The sequence below is a fragment of the Eptesicus fuscus genome, chromosome 15 (genome assembly GCF_027574615.1).
Source record: "Eptesicus fuscus isolate TK198812 chromosome 15, DD_ASM_mEF_20220401, whole genome shotgun sequence".
Taxonomy (NCBI): Eukaryota; Metazoa; Chordata; class Mammalia; order Chiroptera; family Vespertilionidae; genus Eptesicus; species Eptesicus fuscus.
This window is the reverse complement of record NC_072487.1, coordinates 610,870-638,293: the sequence shown is the minus strand read 5'-3', so window position 1 is coordinate 638,293 and position 27,424 is coordinate 610,870. Positions and strand designations below refer to the sequence as shown.

Here is a 27,424-nt window from a genome sequence, read left to right as displayed (position 1 = left end):
CCCATCAGCAGATGAATGGATTAGAAAACTGTGGTACATCTAGACACTATGCTGCTGTAAAAAAGAAAGAATTTTTACCATTCACAACAGCATGGATGGACTGGAGAGCATTATGCTAAGCGAAATAAGCATTAAATATTACATGATCTCATTTGTGGAATGTAATGAACAACATAAATTGATGAACAAAAATAGATCCAGAGACATAGAAGCATCGAACAGATGTCAAACCTCAGAGGGAAGGCAGAGAAGGGTTGGGGCGGGGAGGGGGAAGAGATCAGCCAAAGGACTTGTATGCATGCATATAAGCATGACCCATGGACACAGACAGTAGGGGGGTGAGAGCATGCTCTGGGGGGTGGGAGCAGTGGGGAGTGGTCAATGGGGGGAAAAGGAGACATATATAATACTTTAAACAATAAAGAATTTAAGTTAAAAAAAAGAAAGGTATTAATAATGATCTATTTCTTCAGCTGGATGGTAAGTATGTGCTTGCTTCATTAATCTTGGTGTCTTATATTTATACTAGAGGCCTGGTGCACAAAATTCGTGCACGGAGGGGGGTTGTCCCTCAGCCCAGCCTGTACCCTCTCCAATATGGGAACCCTCGAGGGATGTCCGACTGCCCGTTTAGGCTCGATCCCGGTGGGCAGTCAGACATCCCTCTCACAATCCAGGACTGCTGGCTCCCAACTGCTTGCCTGCCTGCCTTCCTGATTGCCCCTAACCGCTTCTGCCTGCCAGCCTGATCACCCCCTAACCACTCTGCTGCCAGCCTGTTTGCCCCCAACTTCCCTCCTCTGCCGGCCTGGTCACCCCTAACTGCCCTCTCCTGCAGGGTTGATCACCTCTAACTGCCCTCCCTTGCAGGCCGGGTGCCTCCCAACTGCCCTCTCCTGCTGGCCATCTTGGGGTGGCCATCTTGTGTCCACATGGGGGAAGGATCTTTGACCACATGGGGGAAGCTATATTGTGTGTTGCAGTGATGATCAATCTGCATATTACTCTTTTATTAGATAGGATAGAGGCCTGGTGCACAGATGGGGGCCAGCTGGTTTGCCCTGAAGGGTATCCTGGATCAGGTGGGGGTGCCCTTGGGGTGTGGAGCGGCCTGAGCGAGGGGCCTGTGGTGGTTTGCTGGCCGGCCACGCCCCCTGGCAACCCAAGTGGAGGCCCTGGTATCTGGAATTTATTTTCCTTCTACAATTGAAACTTTGTAGCCTGGAGCGGAGCCAAGCCTGGGGCTCCCTCCGAGGCCGGCAGCCATTTGTGTTGGGATTATAATCGAAACTTTGTTGCCTTAAGCGGGTGGGCCCAGCCAGGGTGTGCGGAAAGCTTTGCTTCCCCTGTTGCCGGCAGCAACCCTGGCCTGCTCTCTCAAGCTCCATTCTGTCGCCATTTGTTTGAATTTGTTTACCTTCTATAATTGAAACTTTGTAGCTTGAGTGGAGGCTTAGGCCTGGCAATGCAGGTGGAAAGCTTGGCTTCCTCTGTTACCTAGGAAACCTTGCTCTCTGTGGCTGTAGCCATCTTGGTTTGGGTTAATTTGCATACTCGCTCTGATTGGATGGTGGGCGTGGCTTGTGGGTGTGGCTTGTGGTGTGTCGGAGGTATGGTCAATTTGCATATTTGTCTATTATTAGATAGGATTTATAAATACTCATATTTATTCTTTTTTCTTTAATATATTTTATTGATTTTTTACAGAGAGGAAGAGAGAGGGATAGAGAGTTAGAAACATTGATGAGAGAGAAAAATCCATCAGCTGCCTCCTGCACACTCCCTACTGGGTATGTGCCCACAATCAAGGTACATGCCCTTGACCAGAATCGAACCTGGGACCCTTGAGTCCGCAAGCCGACGCTCTATCCACTGAACCAAACCGGTTAGGGCCGGGGATCGAACGTGCAAATCAGGTACACGTGCCCTTGACAGAGAATCCAACCTGTGAACCTTTGGTGTGTGGGTCAACACTCTGATCACTGAACCATACTGGCCAGGGCAAGATTTATATTTAGAGTGAACACGATGAAAAATGGTTTGGAAAAGGAGATGTGTGAACAATGGGAAACCAGTTAAGAGACTACTGAAAACATCTGGGTGACAGACACTGGCCTCTGGGAAGAAGACTGTGACAGTGAAGACTCAGGAACAGATCCAATTTGAAAGTGAGGACAGACCTGGCTGGGTGGCTCAGTTGGTTGGAGAGTCGTCCCCCACACCAAAAGGTTGCAGGTTCAATTCTGGGTCAGGGCACATACCTAGGTGGTGGGTTCGATCCCCAGTTGCGGCACGTAAGAGAGGCAAATGATCAATGTTTCTCTCTCACACTGATGCTTCTCTCTTTCCCCCATCCTCTCTCTCTAAAATCAGTTTTTAAAAAAACACACATATCCTCAGGTGAAGATTAAAAAATAATAATTAAAAATAAGCAGTGCAGAACAGAAGGTAATTTAGATCAGTGGTTCTCAAGTTTCATGGCACCTGGAACACTTGTTAACAATATAAGTTCCTGGGTCTACACTCAGAGGTTCTGATTTTATAGGTCTAGGGTGCAGAGACGCTGGAGCCTGGATTTTTAAACCAGCAGCCCTAGCAATTCGCATACTGATGAATCTCCCACCACATTTTGGGATGCACTGATTTTGAGGACTCCCAAAATTCTGCCTTACATAAAGACTCGGTAATTTGGAATATGGGAAGAGTAAAGGAGGAGGGAAATACACAGAAGTTAGTCATGCATTCTGGAGTGTGCGCTCCTCAAGCCCTGTGGAGGCACGGACCAAGGTGGGCGGGGTCTCCGGGGCCCACGTGACAGTCGGGTCTGGACTATTTCTGTAGGGCTGCCTAAACGGTTTTCCTGACAGGAGCAGCTCAGCAGCTAAGTTATATTGCCTCCTAATGTGACTGGATTTAGAATGCCGGGAGATGTCCAAGCTATCAGAAACAAACAGTTCTTGCTAGCCCTGGCTGACTCTATGAGGATACCCCCATATCTTCCTCCTGGATCACTTGGCCCTGGCCATGGCATCTTTTAAAAAATAATTTTAATTGATTTTATTTTTAAAAATATCTTTATTGTTCAGAGTATTACAGATGTCCCCCCCCCCCCCCCCGCCTAGTTCCCACCCTGCCTCAGCGCTTCATTACCCCATTGTCTGTGTCCATGGGTAATGCATACATGCATGTAAGTTCTTTGGTTAATCTCTCCCTGTCCCCACCACCCCACTTTCCTCTGAGATTTGTCAGTCTGTTCCATGACTCTGGTTCTACTTTATTCGTCAGTTTATTTTGTTCTTTAGATTCTTTGTTAGTTTATTTTTAGATTCAACTGTCAATAGATACGTATTTATTGCCATTTTATTGTTCATATTTCTCCTTCTCCTTCTTCCTCTTCTTCCACTGGGTGCACTGGCTCTGGGGTGTACACCTCCCAGCAGAAGCTATGGAGCAATCCGCAGGTGGTTTACTACTTGTGTTGGGCTTGGAAGTGCCCAGGCGAGGCCAAGCTGTGAAGCAAGGCAGACTGCTGCTAGTGCTGGGTCTTGCTGATGCAAGCTACTGCTTGTTTGAGAGATTTTTGGAAAGTCTGAAGCCTGAGCCAGGATAGGTCATTCATACGAAAAAGCTGCTGCAAACAGCTTGGGTGAGGCTACAAATTGGATGGGGCGGGGTCTCAGGAAATCACCCGTGGAGATATCCCTCCTGAATACAAAAACAAATGTGGGTTTCGGACCACCCCATTCATGTCTCTGCCCCTCCTACCAGCCTCAATGTGCTTTCTTCTTTGCTTCTCTAGTTGTAGGGCTTCCATTCAGCCAGCTCTCAGGTGGTTCTGTATTTTAGTTGGAATTTTGATGTGGCTGTGGGAGGCCGGGAGTACTGGCATTTACCTGTGCCGCCATCTTGGTTCTCCCATGGCATCTTTTGCCTTCTTATACCACCTTGTCTTACTCCCTCACTGTATGCAGTTATTTGTTAAACTTTTTAAAATAGTAACTTCCCTTTTGAAAACTTATTAATAGACTTCATCTTTTAGAGCAGTTTTAGGTTCACAGCAAATCGAGAAGAAGTTACACAGATTTCCTGTATCTCTTCCTTTCTTAGCACCTCCTTACTTTTCAGCACAGCAAGATGCTCCAGGCTCAGCCTTAATGTTCCCTGCCCCCGTCCTGGGATCAGCCGTTTTACCAAGGGTCCCTGGTCTCTTTTATTCAAGGATGGCATTAGAAGCCAAGATTTCGGTGCTGGGTGTTTGTTGCTGATAGAGTGTCATTGCTTCCCGGCCCTCACAGCCCACAGCCTGGAGGTAGATGTGTGTACTCTGGCCCCTGTATGCACACACATCTGTAAACACTTCTAGATGTAGCCACCTGCATGTGTATGAAGCTGACCCTGAGTTCATACTGTCTCCAGCTCTGACCCATCACCACGTGGATCATGTCCACTGCCTCCCCTTGCTTATCTGTCACGTCCGCCAGCAGTGAGATGAAGGGTCTCTCACTGGCCATAGTTACGTACCTTCTGCTCCTGCACAACTCACCGTGGTGTCCACACTGTTCCTCAACCCCTGTGCTCATCGGTTTCTACCCCTCTACCTTGCTTTCCTCTTCTCCACTGCACTTCACACCACTTGCAATGTTTATTTTCTAATTCCCTCCTCCATGACAACAGAGACTTTCACTCTGGGTCCCCAACCTCTAAAACTGCCTTGAACAAAGAAGGGGCTCAATAAATATTAGCCGAATTATTAAACAAATGAAAAATCTTTATGCTTATTACCATAACTAAGCAAGTCTCAGTCAGGCCTTTCTTATCCAGCAATTGGTTATTTAGCCTTGAGATACTGTATCTACTTCAATCAGATTATAATTGAGGAGCCCTGGCCACGTGGCTCGTTTGGAGCATCGTCCTGTGCACCAAAAAGTTGCAAGTCAGGGTACACACCTACGTTGTGGGCTCCATCCCCAGTCAGGGCATGTATAGGAAGGAGGCAATCAATCAATGTTCGTCCTTCTTTTTCTATTTAAAAAAAAAAAAAAAGAAAAACAAACAAAACAATAAAAACAACTTCGGGTGAGGATTTAAAAAAATTATAATTGTAGAATATAATTTAAACTTTTCACCAATTCAACTGACTTCTCTCCTTAATTGCTTCAATTATAACCACCTAACTGAAACAGCGAACTATCACAATCACCACTCCTACTTTTCCTCGAAGGCTTTACTTGCACCGCCCTCCCCACAACTTATTTTTTTTTAAAATATATTTTATTGAATTTTTACATAGAGGAAGAGAGAGGGATAGAGAGTTAGAAACATCGATGAGAGAGAAACATCGATCAGCTGCCTCTTGCACACCCCCAGCTGGGGATGTGCCCGCAACCAAGGTACATGCCCTTGACCGGAATCGAACCTGGGACCCTTGAGTCCGCAGGCCGACGCTCTACCCACTGAGCCAAACCAGTTTCGGCCCCACCACTTTTTAAAATGTATCTTTATTGTTGAAAGTGTAAGAGATGCCCCCCCCCCCTTTTCCCATTGGCGCCTTCCAGCCTGCATTCACCCCCCGCCCCCGCCCCAGGCCTTCCCCACACCATTGTGTCCATGGGTTATGCATATGCATGTAAGTTCTTCCCGCTGATATTCCGCTGCCCCAGGTTTCTCTGTCTCTGGATCTATTTTGTACATCCACCACTCTTCCTCCCTCCCCCAAACCCCAACCTCTTGGACACTGCCAAATTCATTTAAATTTCCTAGACGCTTTTGATTCAAGCTATCTATTGACAAATATTTTTTCACATTTGTTAGGAACTTGAACAACATAATCATTATCATAAATTCAAATCACAGAGTTAAATGAGGAATTACTGAAAAAGCAAACTGAACGTAAATTAATCTTCCAAAGAACTGTGAGAGCATGTAAAGTAATTTTTGAAAAAAGTACACATATTTGCTCTCTGTTCCTTAGTGTGGAAGCCTGAGTTTAAGAACAAAGACTCAGAGGGAACATATGGAAAAGATCAGTAACAAGATGAAACCTTGGCCAAATTCGGTCAGCCATGTTTTACATACCAGTGTATCAAATAATAAATGAGATTTTTCAATATTGCCAAAGTATCACTTGAATTATTTTATGCTTTTTAAAAATCTGAAGTATAGCCCTAGCCCGTTTGGCTCAGTGGATAGAGCGTCGGCCTGGGGACTGAAGGGTCCCGGGTTCAATTCCGGTCAAGGGCACATGCCTAGGGTTGCTGGCTCAACCTCCCAGTAGGGGGCATACAGGAGGCAGCTGATCCATGATTCTCTCATTGATGTTTCTCTCTCTCTCTCTCTCTCAATGTTTCTACCTCTCTCTCTCTCTCCCTTCCTCTCTGAAAGCAATGAAAAAATTAAAAAAAAAAATCTGAAGTATAACAAAATAGTGTGAATTCTTTGTAAAAACCCAATGACAAACATTATTTTGAATGGAAAGCAAAATGAATTCCAGAATTTACTCTACCTTATTACTTTGCATAATCTTGAAAGAATCTCCCATCGAATGGACTCAAAAAATTCACTGCCAAGAGATACAAGTTAACTATCTTTTTAAAATATGAAAACACTAGCGTTCCCGTTGCAGGAAAAATCCTGCAATAGGATTTCCTGCTGCACTCTACCCTGCCTCCCCTCCGTCTTTGTCGCCCGCCCCGCCTTCTCTACCAGCCCACCTGCTTTTCTGTTCGCCCCCGGCCCCGCCTCCGCTCCACCCTTGTCGCCCGCCCCACCTTCTCCTCCAGCCCGCCTGCATTTCCCTTCGCCCTGGCCCTGACTTCGCTCCTCCCTTCTCCTCCCCCCCCCCCCCGGCTTGCTTGCTTCTTCGAAGCTTTACTCCCTTCTGCAGCTCTTGGCTTCTTTCGACCCTGTCTTGATATGCAAATTAGCCGCTATCTTTGTTGGGGTAATTTGCATACTCATCCTGATTGGCTGGTGGGCGTGACTTAGTGTAGCGAAGGTGCGGTCAATTTGCATATTTGTCTATTATTAGATTAGATTAGTATAAAAACATATCATTTAGGCAGGAGAGACAATTCAGTAAATCAGAAAAATGTCCTACATTTGCAAAATAAAGGCAGTGGTAATTGGTCAGCAAAAGCTTCTAATTCCATCTTATTCAATACTATGAACATGTTTCTTATACTACTAATAACAGGCAAACTAGAGATATACTTTCTGAAGGCAAAATCCTGAATTCTATAAACTTAGAGGTTAATTTTTATTTTGAAAGTTATTAGAAGCCATTCTAATGAGTATATTTGGGAGCAAGGTGATAGCTAATAGAAAAGAAGATATAATTCTTTGTATGAAAAAGTTATATATTTAATCGGCATCACCAATGACAATCTATTTCATTTAAAAAATTAACTAGATGTGAAATACTATGTTTCTAATCCTAGTTTGAGTCTTAATGAAAGAAAGCACTGGTATGAACATCAGGGTATCAGACAAGCAAGGTCTCCAAATAATTCTGAGTTCCACCTTAAATTACTGAGACACTGTGCTCTAGGTTACAGTGGGCCTTAATTTGAAGAATTCTTTGGCATGAAAATGAAAATAAAAACAGTAATCAGTACATGCTGTTTCATTTGGCTATGTTTGCCCTTCATATTAGAGGAAATTCTTGCCACACCTCAAACCAAACTTAAGGAAAAAAGAAAGAAGTAAGCCACATAAATCTGACCAAGAACACAAGCATCTTAATTTGAATCCACAAAGTTTTGGATAATGAAAAGAAGTACATAATTTTAATTCAACCCAAGTGTTTTCCAGGCAGATTATATTTGCTTAAATTGCAACAGTGATTCAAGAGACAGCCCTATTTGAGCATACAGTTACTGTGGATTTTTAAGAGACTGAGTTAAAGACTTTAGGAATTTCTGATTCATTTACAGGATTTGCAAATTCATCAACCCCTGAAAACTAAAGCAAACTCAACAGGTATGATAATAAAATAATTTTCCATTTTTAAGAAAGTATTCCTACTGTTTAAAATAGAAAGTATATTTGATTTGTTTGATGTTAAAATAGATTGTAACCATCATAAAAGTACAACTTTTGGAAGCAATATCTAGTAAAAGCTACATTAACTCTGATTAGCCAAATTATTCAGGGAAAGAAGTATTATAGTGAATTTTCTAACTTAAGATCTACCCACTATATAATCTTTGTTTATATATATTTTTGTTTTGAATGAAAGGTTTTAGATTAATGGAATAATTTTGTTTCTCAATGTAAATGACAAACACCTGAGAAGTGCCTGTGAGCCATAGATCTGAGCAGTGCGAGAGGCCGGGGCCGGGAGATGGGTGCTGGTACAAGTTTCACTCTCCACCAACAAATCCCTGGTATAAGAATGTTTTTGTTTTCATTTGCCTTTCTCAAAGATATGAGTGCTCTATCTAGTCCTGAAGGATCTAGTTAATGAGTTTTGGTTATTTAAGATTTAAATGTGTTACAGCTAAAAAGAATTTTGAAACTTTTGTATTTTTAATAGTAAAAGAGCCTTATTTCCTTAGGCCTTTGGGTGTAACAGTGATGACATACTAATTCTACAGAGTTAAATTTAAATCTGCTTTTAAAAAATTCTGAATCATACACTAATACTTAGTTTCTTATATTCTAGTTTCCGTGGCATACCAAGAAAGCAATTAAGTCTATTTTAAAATAATAAAATGCTATGAGGCTTTCCAACAACTTTAAACTTTCAAGAACAAAGTCTGTCTCGTCTTAATTAGAATGTTCCCGATGAAAGCAGGAGTGCCTTTCTCCAAGCTAGAGAAACGTTATAACATTGAAACTTTTATTGCTACAATATGGAAAATTCACAATAGGTGATTTTTAAAACTGGTAACTTGTATTTTACTTTCCTTGTATTTTATTTTCCTTTTCACATTTGTGATTTTTCTACCACATAATGTAAGAGGAAAGTGAAGAATACAGTATATTGTGATGGAGACACATTCAACAGACAAGAGAATGGCCACATTCTCTATGACCATGTTCATTTAAAGAAATATCTGTGATGAAATAAATGCCTAGAAATAATCAACATTAAGAACATTAATGTTCTCAATCAACAGTAGTTAATGAGCATCGTTAATGAGATGAAATATATTGATTTATTAATCCAATCACTCATTCAACAAAATGTTGAGCATTTATACAGTGTGAACTTTAGTAGATTCTGTCAAAAATTAGAGGTCAGGAAATGAGATGCTTGACAGTGAGTTATAATGTTTTGCTATGAATTACCCTATAGGAAACAAGGCATAAATTATAGAACATAAAAGGTCAAAAGTAATAAAAATATGCTTAGTAAATGACTGAGAAGAGATTCATTGAAATAAAAGATCATTGTAATGGACAATTATTATGGGTGAAATTGAAAAGGAATAGAAGTAAGAAGAATAGAATAGAATGGGCATATAGATGGAGATAGGCTGGGTATCACACCAGGAAGTTACTGATAATCACAAGGCTAAGATCTGGGGCCCCGCTTCTCAAGAAGTAAGGACAATGATGACAAGCTCAGATTCAGAAGAGAAACCTTAGGTCTTCTTAGGTGGCCAAAGCAGACGCACTAAGAATTGCTTCATTTCTAGAGAGACCCCATCATCATAAGGTCTTCATTATCGTAATTATTGGACAACAGAGTTCTGACTTTAATCCTCAAATGTAGTTACTAATTGATGATTGCTAATTTTTTTTCATTTCATTGAATTTTTGGGGTGACAGTAGTTAACAAAATTATACAGGTTTCAGGTGCACAAGTCTACAACACACCATCTGTACACTGCATTGTGGTTCACCACCTGTCAAGTCTCCGCCCACCACCATTTGTCCTCCCTTACCTCCTCTTCCTCTCCCCCTCCCCGCTCCCCACAATCACATTGTTTTCCTTGTCCATGACTTTTTCTCTCTTTTTTTCGTTTTTGTTCTATCCCTCCACCCCCTTAACACAAAATTCAGAGTTCTATGAGCCACTCTTTTCAAAGTTCAGCTATGTAGCAGGAAGCTTCTGAGACTCCTACATGCCATGAGCCCACGCAGCTGCATACCTTTGCCTCTACTTCTATCTTCATCTTTCTGAGACACAGCAATCTTACAGAACCCCAACTCCGTGGTACAGTGAGACTGACAGGAAGTATGGGAAGTACTTTAAAAAGTTAATATACTATACTATAATGAGTATAATAAAAATACGATAAGTTTAATACATAACTTATCAGCTACTGAATAAAATGTTTAAGTTGTTCTATATCCATTCCTGTTAACATCCAAATGCCTGGACCAAATGAATATCTATATTAAAGACTTCCCTGTCTCTACCAAGCAGGGGTAAGCCACCAACTGCCACAGCACTCGTGCCTCTATTGTGAGCCACATTTTCCTCTGCCTGAGAATGTGGTGTGTTGTGCTGAGTCTCTCCCACCCACTAACCTATGTACTCTTATGGAAGGGGCCATGCCTTCTCAACTTCATCTGTGTGTTCCCCACCAAGTGCAGTGCCCCATCCCTAGGAATTCAAGACATTCATTAACTTTAGTTAACCAAACCAAATAACTACTAATAGTAAGATGCTTCCTAACCATGTTCTCACACCCCATCAAACATAAGTCACTAAGGACAGCAGGTGAGGGAGCCCCCCACCCCCACCCTCAGGGCAGCCAGCACGGAACTGCCCTCTGGAAGAAGACCACACTCCTGCACGCATGAGCACTGCTGTGTGAGGGTCATGGCTCAAGTTCACATTAAATGATGTGCGGGCCCAGAGTGTCAATTCCTCAAGTCAGAACTCAGGTCCTAAGGAATTTACTGATTTTGGTCCAGATTGAATGTAACAGTTTTATTTTGCTCCTTCAACAGTTAACCACCAGTTTCCAACACCCCAGCCTTGCTACTTATATATTTTTGCTCATCTCTTATATCTGGAAATCTCCCTCTATGAGCAACCTAACATTCTTTCAAAGTCTTATTCAAATTGCCACATCCTCATGAATCCCACAGATAAGAAGGAACAATGAATCAAGTCTAATGAGATTTACAATAAGAAACTTTATGCGTTTCAAAATCACAGTTTAAAATACCAAACCATTACTATTTTGACATTTTCTGTAGATAGGGATAAGATTAGTATATAATGAAAAATATATTAAACGATTGGCTGATCCTATTTCTCGATAAAAAGCAGCAGCAAGGTCACCATGGAAAGTCACCTGAGGCTTTGGAGGCCTGTCCAGGAGAGAAGAGAACTGCCTAAGCAGGTGTTGCTGGGCAGCATGTGAACGCTCATGAATTTCAAGTTCTACCAGTTGGCATGGTCCTGGTTTTTCTTGTCAGTCACTGCCTGAGTCAGGCTGAGAGTAAATGGAGAACTGAAATAACCAGAGGCGTAGGGAGCTGTAAGGGGCCAGATCGCGCATGGCATGTGCAAAGGAGTGATGGCAGTGATGCACTACGGCCGTGGTCGGCAAACTGCGGCTCGTGAGCCACATGCGGCTCTTTGGTCCCTTGAGTGTGGCTCTTCCACAAAATACCAGGGCCTGGGCGAGTCTATTTTGAAGAAGGGGCGTTAGAAGAAGTTTCAGTTTAAAAACTTTGGCTCTCAAAAGAAATTTCAATCGTTGTGCTGGTGATATTTGGCTCTGTTGACTAATGAGTTTGCCAACCACTGCACTACGGAGTCTAGGCTGGTCAGAAGGAATTGAGTGTGCTGGGAGGTATGGGTAAGGAGCAATGAAAACAACAGGAGGCTCAATATATTTTAGGTCAGACTGCAACTGGAGAATTATTGCAGTTCAGAGTTCCTACGTAGAATAAGTTAAAAAGACAGGAGATAGCGATCAGAGTCTGAAGGGGCTGCAGCCTAGTAATGGCAAGGCCCTTGGGATGGATTCACGGAAAGGAAGGAAATGGTGGGGAAGATTGGAGAGGATATAACTGAAAGCAAAGAGATCAAGGGTCCCTGACTCTACGTGATTAACTACTTCAATTCCCAAATACACACAACATTTAATTCTACCAAGTTTTAGTTTCTAGCCCTCACTGGTTTGGCTCAGTGGATAGAGCGTCGGCCTGTGGACTGAGGGGTCCCGGGTTTGATTTCAGCCGGGGGCACATGTCTGGGTGTGGGCTCGATCCCCAGTGTGGGGCTTGCAGGAGGCAGCCGATCAATGATTCTCTCTCATCATTGTTGTTTCTCTCTCTCTCTCCTTCTCCCTTCCTCTCTATAAATATATATATATATATATATATATATATATTTAAGTTTTAGTTTCTAATAAGAAAAGGTATCAGGGTCTACAGCAGCCTTTCTAAAATGAGGTTCTACCAGAGAAAATTATCTAAGTAACTATTTTTTCAATTATCCCAATGATGAAAAATGGCTAGTACCATTCTACATGAATAGGCGATAACATAATTTAATTAATATAATAACGTGTTAGGACATTAATTCTCTCATAAAACCCTGGATGACAAGGACAGAGAAAAATGGATTCAAAATAAAAGGTATGATTCTTTTTTTTTTTTTAACATACTTATTACTTCTGAATCACGGTAAGCGGGCAGAGCGCATCTCATATGACCCTAACAACTACCAGATGAGATAAGCAGCTAAGCAATTATTCTTACTTTATTGGTGAGGTAAGAGGCAGATATGTCAAGTGAATTGATCATCAGAAGTAATAGGACTTGCCCGGCCTGTGTGGCTCAGTGACTGAGTGTCAACCTATGAACCAGGAGGTCCCAGTTCGATTCCTGCTCAGGGTTGCATGTGCCTCAGAGATTAAATAATTGGATTTTGAAAACTGTTTCATGGGGAAAATCTGAAGTCATGGTTAGGCTTGGGTAAAAAAAACAACACAAAGAGGAAACATGATAGCTATCTTTAATATCTAAAACTCTCACATAAAAGGCAGTGTTCCATGTCCTCCCGAAGGGCAGAAAAGAGTATCAGCAAACAAGTTGCAGTGAGGAATTTTGGTTAATAATAAGAAAGAATCCCTTAGATAAAAGCTCTCTGATTAAAACACAGGGTTTCATCAAGAGACCAAACAGCCATAAGAACACCCAGCATTTACAGTGAAGGGAACACTGACTTTGGAGTTGAGAAACATCATGTTGTCATTGCAAATCTATAGTCTAGTAAACTAGCAAGACAAACTAAGATTCTCTTAAAAGATGGCTATTTAGTCTGGTTCGATGCAATATGTGACTTTAAAAAAGACAAAACATCCTTACTGCTACTTACACATCCATTTTTCTCCACCCAGCCCCCAATCCCCTCCCCTCTGACAGCTGTCAGTCTGTTCCATGCATCCATGCCTCTGGACTTATTTTGTTCATCAGTTTATTTTATTCATTAGATTCCCATATAAGTGAGATTACATGGTCTTTGCCTTTCTCTGACCGGCTTATTTCACTTAGCATAATACCTTCTAGGTCCACTTATGCTACTGCAAAAGGTAAGAATTCCTTCTTTTTTACAGCCTCGTAGTAATGTACATTGTATAAATGTACAGCTTTTTTATCCACTCACCTACTGATGGGCACTTGGGCTATTTTAATTTTGGCTTGAGTATTGTCTATTCATTCTGGACATTCTTTTATATCTATACTAATAAAAAGGTAATATGCTAATTAGACCGGACATCTTCTGGATGTCCTTGCAGACAAAGCCACGGTGGCGGGGGCTGAGGCAGAGGCAGTTAGGGGCGATCAGGCGGGCAGGGGAGGGCAGTTAGGGGGCCATCAGGCCAGCAGGGGAGCAGTAAGGGGGCAACCAGGCCGGCAGGCACAGGCGTTTAGAGGCAATCAGGCCGGCAGGCAGAGGCGGTTAGGGGCGATCAGGCAGGCAAGGGAGCAGTTAGAGGCATCAGGCTGGCAGGGGAGCAGTTAGGGGGCGATCAGGCCAGCAGGCAGGGTAGCAGTTAGGGGCTTCAGGCTGGCAGGCAGAGACTGTTTGGGGCAATCAGGCAGGCAGGCAGGCGAGCGGTTAGGAACCAGTGGTCCCAGATTGCGAGAGGGATGTCCCGGATTGGAGAGGGTGCAGGCTAGATGAGGAACCCCACTCTCCCATGCACGAATTTCATGTACCAGGCCTCTAGTATTTCAATAGATATATATGTGCATCTCTCAACTTATACAAAAATTTTTCTAAATTTCACTTACTTTTCCCACAATATATTTCCTTTTTTCTTTGCAATAGGACAAAAAGAAACTATGGGCTTTTTAAGTCCAGTGTGTTTCCTTTTCTTCTTTCTTGGAGGCAAAGTATATTGTCAATATGAAAGTTATCAATGGGATGAAGATTATGACCAAGAGACAGATGATGTTTACCAACCAGAATTCCATTTTCATCAAAATGTGGACTATCGAGTGCCTTTTCATCCGCATGCTTTAGGCTGTGCCAGTGAATGCTTCTGTCCACCTAACTTTCCATTATCCATGTACTGTGATCATCGCAAACTCCAACGTATCCCAAATATTCCAGCACACATTCAGCAAGTCTATCTGCAGTTCAATGAAATTGAGGCTGTGACTGCAGACTCATTTATCAATGCAACTCATCTTAAAGAAATCAATCTCAGCCACAACAAAATTAAATCTCAAAAGATTGATCACGGAGTGTTTGCTAAATTGTCAAATCTACTACAACTTCAACTACAGCATAACAACTTAGAAGAATTTCCATTTCCTCTTCCTAAATCTTTGGAAAGACTTCTTCTTGGTTACAATATGATCTCCAGACTGCAGACAAATGCCGTGAATGGACTAGTAAACTTGACCATGCTTGATCTCTGTTATAATCATCTTGATGATTCTATGTTACAAGAAAAACACCTAGCCAAAATGGAAAAATTAATGCAGCTCAACCTATGTCATAATAGATTAGAATCAATGCCTCCTGGTTTGCCTTCTTCACTTATGTATCTGTCTTTAGAAAATAATTCAATTTCTTCTATACCAGAAGGTTACTTCAATGAACTTCCAAAACTTCATGCTCTAAGAATGTCCCACAACAAACTACAAGACATCCCATATAATATTTTTAATCTTTCCAACCTTATAGAGCTCAATGTTGGACACAACAAACTGAAGCAAGCATTCTATATTCCAAGAAATTTAGAACACCTATACCTAGAAAATAATGAAATTGAAAGTATGTAAAATTTCGTTATTTTTTAAAGACATAATCTATGCTTTATACATTGTTGAAAATGGTTGCTTTAAAGTTGGCTAGGAAAATGGGAGAAAATGGTCCCAGCGAAAGGTGTGCTATAAAGTTTATAGTCTTTTCTATTAAATGTTATCACCTTGAACACTAAGAAATAGTACTGTGGAACATATAAAGAAAAATGAGTATCTTGAGTAGTGTGTCTAGAAAAATGGCACAAATTGGCCCCAGAGAAAGGTGTAAAGTTTATAGTTTTATCTATTAAAGCTTATCACCTTAAACATTGAGAAACAGTACTGTAGAATATATAAAGAAATATGTGTATTCTGAGTAGTGGGACTATAGAAGATTTTCATTTTTTTCTTTTTGAGACTGTTTCTACTAAGAATTTATTACTTTAATAATTTATTATTTAAATTACTAAGTTTCAAATGAAGTCATTTATTTTAATATAAAATTCATTTATAGACTTATTTTCATTTTACTACTTGAGTAACTGTAAAAATAATTAAACCTAATTCCACTTATAAGTATTCTAATTAATAAAACTAGATCTATATAACATTTTTAAAAAATCTGATACAGGATGATGAATGAAATATAGCAAGACTAATTTTTAATTTGTATTTTCAGATATCAATGTTACAGTGATGTGTCCGTCTGTTGACCCACTATATTACCACCGTTTAACATACATTCGTGTGGACCAAAACAAGTTAAAAGAGCCAATAAGCTCATACATTTCCCTCTGCTTCCCTCATATACATAGTATTTACTATGGTGAACAAAGAAGCACTAATGGTCAAACAATACAACTGAAGACCCAAGTTTTAGGGAGATTTCAAGATGACCCTGATAGTGAAGAACACGATGATCACCAAGAAGACTCAGAACAAGAAGGAACAGAAGAAAATGTTGACCCTCACTATTATGGAAGTCAAGAATGGCAAGAAACTATATAGGTATACATTTATGGCTTCATAAAACTTATAGCTCATGATAATATATGAAGAATTATGTGTTATAGTATAAAATCAAATACTTGAATTTAAGGTATTGGTATACCATCTGCATAATTACATAGGATTAGAATTTACTCAAAATGATACAAGTCTTAAAAAATATAAATCAGAATAACAAGTGGAAATCAAAAACTAAACTTTAAACATAAAAATTTTATATTGAGAAAAAGTGAATATGTCCTTTTTATTAACAGTAATTTTTCTAAGAATGATGAAAGAAGTAGCATCAAGAGCTTTGATTACTAGGAGGACTATTTAAATGCAACAGGTTACATTCCTGTAATAGGCAGCCATTCACTTAAGGAATACTTTTTTTTTTACCTGATCTCCAGAAAAGTGTTCTTGGATCTTATTACCATCACTGAATCCACCCCTTGGCCCTGCCACTTAGTGCTTAAGATGATACTTTTGATTTTCAAAAGATGCCACCCTACTAAGGACCCCAGGCATGGAGATTCATGAAATAAATGAATCCTGTTTTTCTCTCAGAGCTTCAAAGCAACAAAATTTTAAACTCTGTGTTTGAATAACTAAAAAACACCAAATTATCTCATTACAATCTGTATTTAGCAAATTTTAGAAAATTCCAAAACAGTCTTTACTGTGTTCATTTTAACTGGAATAAATGTTTTATTGTAAACTAGGTGCCCGGTGCATGAAATTCGTGCACTCGGGGGTGGGGGGGGGGAAGGTGTCTCCTCAGCCCGGATTGCAAGAGGGCACAGGCCAGGCCAAGGGACCCCACCAGTGCACGATCTGGGAGGGACAAGGGAGGGACGAGGGAGGTTGGCCAGCCAGGGAGGGACCACAGGAGGGCTCTAGGGCATGTCTGGCCCATCTCACTCAGACCCCAGCAGCAAACTAACCTACCAGTTGGAGCATCTGCCCCCTGGTGGTCAGTGCACATCATAGCAACTGGTCGACCAGTCGACTGTCTGCCCCCTGGTGGTCAGTGCACATCATAGCGAGTGGTTGAGTGGCCTTAGCATATCATTAGCATATTACGCTTTAATTAGTTGAACGGACAACCTGACAACCAGACACTTATAGCATATTAGGCTTTTATTATATAGGAGGATTCACTCAAGAAAGATTTATTTGTTTTAATTACATAAAGATTTGCTAATAAATAACTACTTTGTTCACAAGGTTAATATTAGCACAAGAAAGTATATCAACATTATTAAACACTTCTATTTTTCTAGTACAATTAATTAGGAACTTATATGTGTACTAGCCAATGTTTATTTACATAATGTTAAAGTTGAATAAAGTTCCTTTAAAATTTAAACAGATGGGTTTTGATGGTCTCGTTAAAACCTTAAAAATTACCTTGTACCTATAGTATTTTAACTATACCTTATGATAGAGATGATCTACCTGCTGTGATGTACTTTCTTGATTTATTAGGCTAACATTTCATAGAATCCCTCAAATAAGGAATAAACACACAAATGTGGGGCTACCTATACAGAAAATCCAAAGAATAAACAACAATTAGGACAATATGCAAAGAACAGACATGTAACACTCTATTTTAGAAGCAGTTTTCAAGTTGTCTTTTTTTTTTTTTTGAAGTGCCAGTTTAAATGAAGCCTCTAATGCTCTTTATATCTTTAAGTTATTAGCATTTAGCAGAAATAGTACCCACCTGTCCCCAGGAACAAGCTCCACAATCCAAAATGAACAGACAGCATTCCATTCTTTCCTTTAATTAACATTCATCAAGTCATTTGGTGGGTAGGCTTCGCAATGAGGTCAAGAAATGGAGGACCTATGTGGGACTGAGACACATAAGGTACAGGTGCGAGGGTAAAAGTCAGAGCAAAATGCTAGTGATGTGGGGAAAGCCCACTTTCAATAAAGGTTAAAAAGAAATTTAAGGACCACCTACTCCTTTATTGAAATTTTTAAAAATAGGATTATAAATGTAAAAATTTATTATGAGTTAATATGTGGAAAATACTGCGGGTGTTTTAAGACACAAGAAATTATTAATAGAGTGTTTCTTACCTAGACTAATTTAAAAATTACTGACGAGCCATCACAGAACTATAAATGGGAACCACAATGAGATACCCTTTCACACTCACAGGATAGCTATAATAAAAAGACAAAATACCAAGTATTAGCAAGGAGGTGGAAAAAGGGGAACCCTCATGCAGCACTGGTAGGGATAGCAAATGGTAAAGCTGCTTTAGAAAGCAGTCTGGCAGGTCCTTAAAAAGCCCATCACCATGACATAGCAATTTGGACAATATGCAAAGGCCAGACATGTAAAACTCTATTTCCTAGGTGCATACCTAAGAAAAATGAGCACAGGTTCATACAAAAACATGCACCGAAATGTTCATAGCAGTATTAACCATTAAGAGACAGAAAGCACACCATCATGTCTATCAATTGGTGAAGCCAGGACAGGCGGAACAGGGAAACTGAGGCAGAGAGCTGAACACACTACAGCGATTTACAGCAGACACACAAGGTCCCCTCCCCACAGGTAACATCTAGGCTTCAGCTGTATTTCAGCTCCAGGCCCAGAAAAGCAGCAAAACCAGGGGGGCGGCACCAGGACCAGCTGCGATGACTGACAACCCCGGCCCCGGCACTGACCAATCAGGGGAGACCACGGCCCTGGAGGAGCCCACCTGGAAAGCTGATGGACATTCTGCTGGAACCCTCCCAAGACCGCCCCTAAGGTTCCCCTGTGAGACAAAGGACCCAGACTGTCTCCTCTAGGAGCAGCCCCCCAAATCCCCTTCTCCCTCCCCTTCCCCCACAGGCATGTGACTTCCCCCACAGGCATGCGCCTCCTGAACCCTAAAGGACCCCACGAGGCTTGCCACCATTGGCAGCTCGTCCCAGGCTCACCCCTGAACCCCTTCCCAAGGCGCCCTTTTCTCTCGCTTCCCAGCCTGGCTCTCCTCTTGTTTTCCTGCCCCACCTTTAGTAAACATTCCCTCATGGTTACCTGGACTCGTGTTGTGAATTTTTTCCTGCACAAATTCAAGAACCTACACACTACCAGCTGGCCCTAGGCAGACCCACCAAGGGCCAGGTCCCCTTTTTGGTAACAAATGGATGAACAAAATGTGGTATATCCACACAATGAAATATTATTCAGCCAAAATGAGAAATAAAGTAGTAATACACACTGCAACACAGATAAACCATGAAAAGTTTATGCTAGTGAAAAATTAGTCAGAAAAGACCACATATTCTATCATTCCTTTTATAGGAAATGTCCAGAATAGGCAAATCTATAGAGACAGAGAGAGATTACTGGCTGTCTGGGCTAGGAGGAAGAGGAATAGAGGGAAAGTGGCGAGTGACAGATAATGGGTAGAAGGTTTCTTTATGGGGTGATAAAATATTCTAAAATTGATTGTGATGATGGTTGTACAAGTCTGAAAATACTAAAACACTACTGAATTATCCTCTCTAATAAAATGGTAATATGCAAATTAACCATCAATCCACTACATAAGCCATGCCCACCAGCCAAGCCACATCCACCAGCCAATCAGGGCGAGTATGCAAATTAACCCCAATCCAAGATGGCTACAACCACAGAGAGCAAGGTTTCCCAGGTAACAGAGGAAGCCAAGCTTTCCATAGCTGTTGCAGGCCTAAGCCTCCACTCAAGCTACAAAGTTTCAATCATAGAAGGTAAACAAATTCAAACAAATGGCGACAGAATGGAGCTTGAGAGAGCAGGCCAGGGTTGCCGCCGGCAACAGGGGAAGCAAAGCTTTCCGCACACCCTGGCGGGGCTCACCCGCTTAAGGCTACAAAGTTTCAATTGTAGAAGGTGAATTAACTGCCACAGAAATGGCTGCCGCCCCGGAGGGTACAGCAGGCTTGGCTCCGCTCCAGGCTACAAAGTTTCAATTGTAGAAGGAAAATAAATTCCAGATACCAGGGCCTCCTCTTGGGTCGCCAGGGTGCGTGGCCGGCCTGCAAACCACCACAGGCCCCTCGCTCAGGCCGCCCCACGCCCCAAGGGAACCCCATCCTGATCCGGGACACTTTTCAGGGCAAACCAGCTGGCCCCCACCCCTGTACCAGGCCTCTATCCTATCTAATAAAAGAGTAATATACAGATTGATTGTCACTGCAACACACAATATAGCTGCCTCCATGTGGTCAAAGATCCTGCCCCCATGTGGACACAAGATGGCTACCACAAGATGGCCAGCAGGAGAGGGCAGTTGGGAGGCACCCTGCCTGCAAGGGAGGGCAGTTGGAGGTGATCAACCCTGCAGGAGAGGGCAGTTAGGGGTGACCAGGCTGGCAGAGGAGGAAAGTTGGGGGCAAACAGGCTGGCAGGGGGGCAGTTAAGCATCAACCAGGCTGGCAGCGGAGTGTTTAGGGGGTGATCAGGCTGGCAGGCAGAAGCGGTTAGGGGCAATCAGGAAGGCAGGCAGGTGAGCAGTTGGGAGCCAGCAGTCCTGGATTGTGAAAGGGATGTCCGACTGCCCGTTTAGGCCCGATCCTCGTGGGATTGGGCCTAAACGGGCAGTCGGACATCCCTCCAGGAGTCCCAGATTGGAGAGGGTACAGGCTGGGCTGAGGGACAACCCCCCGCCGTGCACGAATTTTATGCACCGGGCTTCTAGTATACTTTAAAGGGTGAAATGTATGAGATGTGAATTATCTAAATAAAGCTATTAAAAATTTTAATGAAGATCAAACAACTAATTCTAATACAAGGAGGAAAGACATCAAATGCTAAAGTGGCAGAATTATGAAAAGTGATGTTGCCGACGGAGGATGACCAGGATGTGGTGGAGAAGCAGAAGGCTTCCAGTGAGTAGGAACTGACTGGTCAGAGTGGAGAAAACACACTCTCAGGGCGAGATTAGTATAGAGATGGGGAATTCCTTATTTTACCTCTTCACTCTTAAAAAACAAAACCCTACAATTTTCAGAATTTTGGAGCTTCTATTTTTATCTCATAAACTGATAAAAGAAAATACATTTTCATCTTCAAAGAACAACCTTAGCGAAGAATAAAAATGCACAATCTAGCAATTTATAACAAGGAATTTGAAATCAGATGCACCTGGGTAGAAGCTGACTTCATAGTTCTGAGCTAGCTAACTTCAGAAAGTTACTTATTCTAGAAGCTTCCCTTTCCTCATTTCCATAAGGAAGGTGGTTCTCATATAATTACTAAAAGGATAAAGAGAAATAGTGTACATAACAAAAACTGCAACAAGCCCCTGCCAGTCACAGGGAGCCAGCAGCCAGAACCCGGATTTCAGCATGTCCGTCCAGCACCTGCTGCATCTAGCTGCTCCCCAAAGTCAGCTCCCTTTCGCACATGTAGGTGCTCTCTCCGAGCCCCTAGAATGGATCAGCACTCTTCGGGTTCCTTCCAAGATTCTACTCATACACAAGATCAGTGAACAAGAGAGACTGACTAAAGTTTCATTAGGGAGACAGGAGGGTGTTTACATCATACACAGGCAACAAACATGTTCTAACAGCCATCTACTTGTTCAGGCCAGCAGAGCACCGCCAGCCGCCAGGGAGGCAAGCAGGCCAAGCCCTCCCAGTGCATCAGGAGGAAGAGCTGCACTCTGCTCGGCCCCTCCCAAGGCCGCACACACGGACACAGCACAGAGGGCCTCCAGCCAGCGCCCAGGAGAAGACACGTTCACACACTGCTTCTTTTACTCTAAGAATATACTCTAAGGAGCCCGCCCCAACTATTTCTCATTAAAAACAAACTAAACAAAAAGGACAAATAACACCCACTGCTTTCTTTAGGAGAAAGTGAAGAATAAAGGACTTCTTCAACTTGCACATCAAAACTGCAGATACCTACCAGAGCTACAGACAAACCCAGCTGATCTGATATTTATAACAGGAAAGAAAAAGATAAAAATTCATCTATTTCCTCATTACACCTCAAAGTATTAGTTATATAAGCTACTAGGCTGAACTATATGACTATCAACTAATCCAATTATACCATGAACCCAAGCTTAATTAATAAACATAAAAGCCCAACATCCTTATAGAAAGGAAATAAAAAGAGTATTTCATAAATTTGCTCACAATAATACTAGTTGAGAATGTTTAGCTTGTGTTTAAATATTACCTGAAACACTATACATTTTGCCTTGATTTCTTAAGGGGAGCCACTAAATTAAAATGGAGACGTATGTAACACCCTAACCACCTCCATGGGAACAAATGGAAGAAATAAACCTGTCTCTTCTACATGCTTTCAGTATTGCAGAGAATTCATATGACCCCTAAGCCAAACTCATTTCCTCATTCCCAGTCTGTTTTGTCTAAAAGTTAGAAATAAAGCATACTTGCAGCTAGAAACAAAATTAAATCATAGCAGCTAAAAATCCAAAGTTTTTTTTATATGTTCCAATTGCCTAAATAAATATAACTATGGCTAGCAAATAAATATCATGTAATCATGGACATGTCTGACATTAAAACCTAAATATGTTACAAATTCATCATATAAAGATTTATGTACTACTGAGAGAAATTATACTCACAAATATGATACATTTTTTACATGAACTCTTCCTTATATTGAGTCATACTTTCCTCCTTTTAAATGTCACATTTAACAAACCCTTTAGTTTGAGAAGTTCTGGGTTAACCAACTGACTGGACTTCAGGCATAAGCATGAGATCTGAGATGGAGATTCAAACCATAGATTTCCCATAAAACCTTGGAATATTCCTGGCCACTCGGTGATTCTCAACAGGGGTGATTTTGCCCTCCAGGAGAAACTTGGCAATGCCTTGAGACAATCCTGCTGTCCTGCCACCGAAGTGAGTGGAGGAGAGTTACTGGCATCTAGTGAGCGGAAGGCAGGGGAGCTGCTAATGGTCCAGTAAAGCACATGACAGTCCCTCCCAAAAGAACTATCCGGCCCAGCGGTCGCCAACCGTTCGAACCTCACGAACACCAGTGGTCTGCAGACCACCCGTTGGCGACCACTGCTCTGGCCCACAATTTCCCTAGGGGCTAGATTCTAGACCACCAGATAAAGAAGATAAAGCACAAAGAATTAACCAAGATGAAGGGAAGGTTAAAAATAGAAAACTAATGCTTATGTGATCTGACTTCTAAACTAAATAAAGGTAGAGGATGAAGAAAATAGAGAAAAGATTCTTCGAGCTTCAGGTTTTGAAATGCAATCCACTTGTTAGTTACATGTTCTTTGTCAGTAGAACTAAGCCTCCTCCCAAAACAAACAACTCCTAGAAAACCCGTTTCCAAAACGCAGTTCTGTTCCATACGCGCCTGCTGCTGAGAAACACTGAGGAGGCAGAGCCAGCTGGCCAGGCACACCTTCAACAATGTAACCCACAAAGACGCCAGGGAATGCGACAGGGGCACCAAAGAGCTCCACAGAGAAGACGCACTCCGTTTTGGATAAATCCCTGCTCTTAAGTCTTAGGCAACGTCCATCTTTTATTACGGTGCAGTGAAAGCAAAAAGCTTGCTACTAGGATATAATAGTTCTTTGTAGGATAGAAAACAATATCAATTTCAAACATGTTTTATTCTGGGAACTGCACAGTAAAGAACTTTACACCCATGAGAGGTCTGGGCTTAGCTGTTAGCTTTTAGGAGGTAACCAATATCCTTGTTTAGAGTTGGGGTCATCACATTACATCTTAGGGTGAGCTAATCATACCCAATATTGGGTTGGCCATGTCAGAAAGAGACCGGAAGATCATGTGATTCAGGATGGGGACTTTGGGTCATGCAATCTGTCAACCTGGATGCTGAGTTCAACCACATGGACACTCAATCGATCATGACAATGTAATAAAGCCCCAATAAAACTCTGAATGGGGCTTGGGAGCACTGAGCTGGTTGGCAAAGTGTGTTGTTTCGCATCAAAGCCAGGAGAGTAATGCATCCTGAGAATAATGGAAGCTCTGCACTTTGGAACCCTCCCATGTTATGCCTAATGTATCTCTTCTTGGATGATATCCCAATATATAAAAACCCTGGCAGTCATGACTGAAGGCTCGACCAACCAGAAGTCAGTCCTGCAGTCAGCGCTGGGTTGCCATGGCGACCCAGCACTGACTGCCAAGGGGGCTGCAGATCAGGACCGAGGAGAGGCCCGAAGAGAGAGGCAGGGTCTGACGCGTAGCCTCTGTGGAAGCTGTTGATCAGCACTTGCCTCACTCTTTCTCTCCCGGCCTGGCCAGCAGCCGTGCCTCCATTTCTCTCTAGGCTTCCACCAGGGCTGCTGATCAGCCCCGCCTTTCTGATCAGGCCCATTGACAGGCCCAGAGACGCTGACTGGCATAGAAACCGACCAATCAGAACCAAATCTTGGTCAAGTGTGAGGAGCCAATGGCTGCCTAGGAGGCAGAGCTTATGACGCTGACTGGCATAGAAATTGACCAATCAGAACCAAATCTGGGTCAACTGAGAGGAGCCAATGGCTGCCTCGGAGGTGGAGCTTTTGACACTAACTGGCATAGAAACTGACCAATCAGAACCGAATTGGCTGGGAGAGGAGGGCAATTGGGGCGAGATCAGGCCTCCAGGGACTGGCAGTTGGGGGTGAGATCAGGCCAACAGGAATGGGCAGTTAGGGGTGATCAGGCAGGCAGAGGCAGTTAGGGGCGATCAGGCCGGCAGGGAAGGGCAGCTGGGGGCAACCAGGCCAGCAAGGAAGAGCAGTTAGGGGGGACCAGGCCTGCAGGGCAGGGCAGTTGGGGGCGAGATCAGGCTGGCAGGGGAGGGCAGTTGGGAGCAACCAAGCCAGCAGGGGAGGGTGGTTGGGGGCAATCGTGCCGACAGGGGAGCAGTTAGGTGTTAATCAGGCTGGCAGAGGAGCGGTTAGGGGGTGATCAGGCTGGCAGGCAGAAGTGGTTAGGGGCAATCAGGCAGGTGAGTGGTTAGGAGCCAGGTGTCCCGGATTGTTAGAGGGGGCCTAAACTGGCAGTCAGACATCCCCCAAGGGGTCCCAGATTGGAGAGGGTGCAGGCTGGGCTGAGGGACACCCCCTCCCCCAGTGCATGAATTCTGCGCACCGGGCCTCTAGTTTATGTATATAAACCATAACTTTAATGGCTTTCAGTGAGCTCCATAAATCTAGCTTCTGGCAAATTATCATACTTGAGGGTGGTTTTGGGAACCCCCTAATCTTGTACTTGGTGTAAGTGAGGATGGTCTTGGGGACTTTGCCCTCAAACTTTGTTTGGCTAACTCTGAGCAAGAAGATACGTTATTTACCAGTGCAAGTCTGAATATCTCTGGAAGCTTGCCTTGTGTAGTCATTTCCCCTTCTGTGTGGCTGTGACCTCTGACTTGGTTCTAAACAACAGAACATGGCAAAGGTGAGGGCATGTATGCGATTATGTCAGCATGATTGCTAAAAAGACTGCCATGTCCATCTTGCTGCAAGACTGTCTTCCTTTTTAGCTATGAAGAAACAACCTGCCATGTTAGGAGCAGCCTGATGGAGGAGGCGATGTGGCAAGGAACTAAGGGTGGCCTTCAGCCAACATCCAGCAAGAAACTTGAAGCTCTTCATTCCACATCTGCATGAAGCTTCAGCCAACAACCACATGGGCTCACACGCAAATCCTTTACTGTAACCAGCTCTTGAAGTGAGGGTGCAGCCCCAGCCAACACCTTAATTGCAGCTTTCAGGTTAGATCCTAAAGTAGAGAACCAAGCAAAGCCATGCCTGGACTCCTGACCCACAGGAACTCTGAGATAATAAATATATGTTATTTTAAGCCACTAAAGTTGTAATATATAACCAATACAACAGACAAGTAGTGGTATTCGTCAGATATGCAACATTAGTGGGATATTTCTAAAATGAAAATAGGATCACTGGCTTAAAAAAAAAATCTCTCAGTGGTCTCTCACTGGCTATAGAATAAAGCCCAAACACCTTAGCAAGGTATAACACTCTCCTTAATCTGACCTCTAGTCCCTTATCTGATCTCTTACTATGTGCCACCCACTCACTTCTCTCCCTCCCTCCAAGCTCCAGCCATATACAACAAACAAATTTTCTCAAGCATTTACTCTCCCCACCTATGCAATGCTGCCCTTCCTAGAACATCACCCTCTGTCACCATCCCCACTCGTTACCCATTTTCTCTCCACAGGTCAGGATGGTGCAGCCCCTGTGGCCTCGCCCTCTCAGGCTATCCCAGAACTCTGCACATTTCTGGGTAGCAGGTCCCACTGTGCATTCTTTGGTTTGTGTGCTGACTTTCCTGCTGATTGACAGACTACAAGTTGCTTGAGGGGAGTTTTTCTCATCTGCAGTTCTGGCAGAGAACGGCTGCTCCCTAAACTATTACTAAACAAATAAATGCCAAAGTGTAGTCCTGGTCATAACTTTTTAAGGAAAGATATAATCCACAAATATTTTGTAGCACAAAGTATCAAATTGTGTACACCATTTGTAAAACTATGAATCTCTAAGATTCCCTATATCTGACATTTAATATATATCCAATTCTGTTAAACCTGCAACACAATGTGAAAACAAATCATTATCTTCCGTTTCATTAGATATTTTCAAAGACTTTAAAAATTTTATTGTATCCTGTAAGCCATGAAATTGACAATTTTTATTAACCAAACCCAGAAAATATCACAACTAAATTTAAAATATTTCACATTCAAGTAAAAACATAAATATCAAGTTTTAGTTTAACCAAGTTTTAATTTGAAAGGACCTTAGACCAGTTTTGAATAGAAAAAGAGAAAAAAATAGTATTCTTTCATTTTCTATTTTTTAATATTTATTCACATCCACATTTACTACGTTTGTAGCCTAGAGGAGAAAGAAATGTTACCTTGATTGCTAAATGCACCAAAGAATGACAAATAAAAGTGAACCTTTAAAGATAGGCATATGGTTATCTAAAATATCACTTGACTCATTAACCTTAAATTTAACATTAAATTTTGTTTCCCTCATTTAGCAAACAAAAATATATTTTGTTATCAAACCCCAAATTATAAATCAAATCTACTTTTTAAAAGCTGACTATTGGCACTTGAGTTATTTTATATGTAACTAAAACTAATTTTTACAATAGAAATTTCTTGGTTCTAAACTAACTATAGTCTGGAACAATATTTTTGCTTCTCTTAAAATTAAGATCATACACTATGCTTTAGTTTGCTATTTTATTTCATTCAAAA

General features: G+C 42.2%; 2 protein-coding genes across 3 annotated transcripts in view; one reads left to right on the top strand and one right to left on the bottom strand.

Annotated features, from left to right (window-relative positions):
• Positions 1–27,424, bottom strand: part of CENPP (centromere protein P) — a 258,919-nt gene that overhangs the window by 147,325 nt on the left and 84,170 nt on the right. The window lies entirely within an intron of this gene.
• On the top strand, positions 14,260–16,179 carry OMD (osteomodulin). Its single transcript, XM_008156871.3, has 2 exons — positions 14,260–15,202; positions 15,851–16,179. The coding sequence occupies exons 1-2, from the start codon at positions 14,263–14,265 to the stop codon at positions 16,177–16,179; spliced, it is 1,269 nt and encodes a 422-aa protein (XP_008155093.2). The 5' UTR covers positions 14,260–14,262.